The following is a 2,359-nucleotide window of genomic DNA, read 5'->3' as shown; positions in this document are numbered from 1 at the left end:
CTCATACAACTGTTATCCCAATCCATACACACATCAATTGTGTAAAGCGCATTTGTACATAGTTTCTCAAAACATTTTCTCTCCATTTAAACCCCCGTATTTTTAAACAAACACACACACTTAAGTCATTTAAATCCGTAGTAGGAATATATCTCACTAGATAAATCTATTCCTCTTGGTTGGATACTTGACTCAGCTCTAACAATGAACAGCAAAGATATGAACTTTTTCAGGCACATGACTCCTTATATACATGTGAGAGTTTCTCTGAGATATGCACCCAGGTGTGGAATAGAGGAGTCCTAAATAGGACGAGATTATTTTCAATGCTCTATGTATTGCTCAATTTCTTTCCAAATGGTTGGATCCATTTACAGTCTCACGAGCAGAATTTGTGTTTCTGTTGTAGCTCTTTTCTTGTATATTATCTTAACATTTTTGTCGTTGATTTTAAATATTTGGAGATCTGATGTGCATAAAATGTTATAAAATTTATTTGCATAGTCATTTTAAATTTACATGCTAATCTATTTCATATGTGCTTAAAATGTCTTTCAATTTATAATTTGTTATTTGATCGTATTCATTATGTCTTATGATACATAATTTTTCTGTTTTAATGTAGTGAAATATGAACATTTTAGTCTGACTACCATTTGAATTTTAAATAATTTGTATATAACACAAGGACATAGAGAACCTCTTGGATGTGTCCTATTATTTAAATGTTTTATTTAAATACTTTTAAACACAGGACATTCTCTCTGGTTTAATACAAATCCTGTCAGACAAGTTTCTTTTACTCTTGGCTTATTTTGCACATATCCACTTAGATACTTGAAACAGTAATCCCTGGATAAGACAGCCAAAGTATAGTATTCACTATATGTACTGGAATTCTAAGACTGTGTTATTTTGCTTCAAATTATTATCATAGCTCTACTCCTCGAATCCAGGTTTCCTTGGAAATGAAGCCTGATAAAAAGTCATAATAAGGGATTGACAGTTTCCATTCAGAATTATTTTAGTTTTGTAGATATACATGCCAGCACATGGAAACAAAATATTTTAGTTTATCACTTGCCTCTCACAATCTTTATAGGATCTTTTTGTTTTTCTCTCTTTATATGCCAAGCTAATGAATATTAACCATGATGTGCCTGATCCTTAGATGCTGTGCTGGAGAGTGGTGAGTGCACATTTCATCCTGGCTGTGATGTTGATGCTGTGGAGCTCAGGAAAGGTGTTCTCAGTGGATGCAACAACAGAGGTAATGGAAAATAGCCTAAGGGACCATATACATTTTATGAATACAGTCAACCCACCTAAAATCAGAAGCCAGTGCATCACACAAATAAGGACATGCCAAAAATAATAATAATAAGGACATACCTTTAAACTACAAAGTCAAATAGGCAAGAGCCTCGAAAAAATTGTGGGAAAATTATCTTTCAATTCTTTTTTTTATATATAAACTTTTGAAACCTCTTTGTAGGTATTCCAGTTACCTTACTTTTATTCCCAACATCACATTCAAGGTTGTCAAATTCAAATGTAAGAAGTAATCATTATTAGCCTTGTCTTCCCAGTGGATACAGAGCAAATCAGTTGCCTAGATGTTGAAAGATTTTGGAAGCAAGAAGAAAGATTTGCATTCCTTAAACAAAAAAACCAGTATACATTTTCAGAAATATTTATTATCTAATTACTTACACCAACATGAAGTTCTTTGATGTACAAAATCAAGTTGCTCACATATCAAAATAGAAATTATTTCAACCAAACTAAATTGGTGTACAAATGTTTTGTTAGTGCTATTACTGAATAACAAAACAAAATAAATGTAAGGACATTTCCCAAAAAGTTCATTTGGTTTATTTGATTTTTTAAGAAATACATATTTTTGCCAATTTTCTCCCCTGAGGATTAAAAATTCTTTAAAAAGAACCTGACTGCTACTGTATATGTTGTATTAATTGGGATAATAATTTTGGTTTTGGATTTTGGTGGTTTTTTTCGAAGTATGATTGGAGATATCTTTGCCTCCAATTTCTTGCCTTTAGAGTTCCTTTCACATAATTATAGCACGCTTCTCAATGTGATTTCTATTAATAATGACTTATACCAAGTCTTCTCCATTTAATGAACTTCCTTAATCATCTTAGAGCTTATTTACGTACTTTTATCTCTCTCTTTTTCAAATCCCATCCACAGTACTGTCATGGAGCTAATTATCCTCATTTACTATTTTAATCTTATAAAAGAAACGAAAAGCTGCTGCTATTCACAAGCCAAAACCGACCACATGGTTTCAGTTTCTTTTTAAACTTCTAGACTTTGTCACTTCCCTAGATAAACC

At 31.9% G+C, this 2,359-nt stretch overlaps 1 protein-coding gene across 1 annotated transcript in view; it reads left to right on the top strand.

The window, feature by feature from the left end:
* Positions 1-1,171: 1,171 nt before the first annotated feature.
* The window catches only part of OSTN (osteocrin), a 44,635-nt gene continuing 43,447 nt past the window's right edge, over positions 1,172-2,359 (top strand). Inside the window, exon 1 of the mRNA XM_004713400.1 lies at positions 1,172-1,270. Within this exon, the coding sequence (XP_004713457.1) occupies positions 1,172-1,270 (99 nt within the window). The remainder of the gene's footprint in view (positions 1,271-2,359) is intronic.

Source organism: Echinops telfairi, unplaced genomic scaffold, assembly GCF_000313985.2.
Source record: "Echinops telfairi isolate 266 unplaced genomic scaffold, ASM31398v2 ScPeMD7_7407;HRSCAF=8445, whole genome shotgun sequence".
In the NCBI taxonomy this organism is placed as follows: domain Eukaryota; kingdom Metazoa; phylum Chordata; class Mammalia; order Afrosoricida; family Tenrecidae; genus Echinops; species Echinops telfairi.
This window is presented reverse-complemented; position numbering and strand designations above follow the sequence as displayed.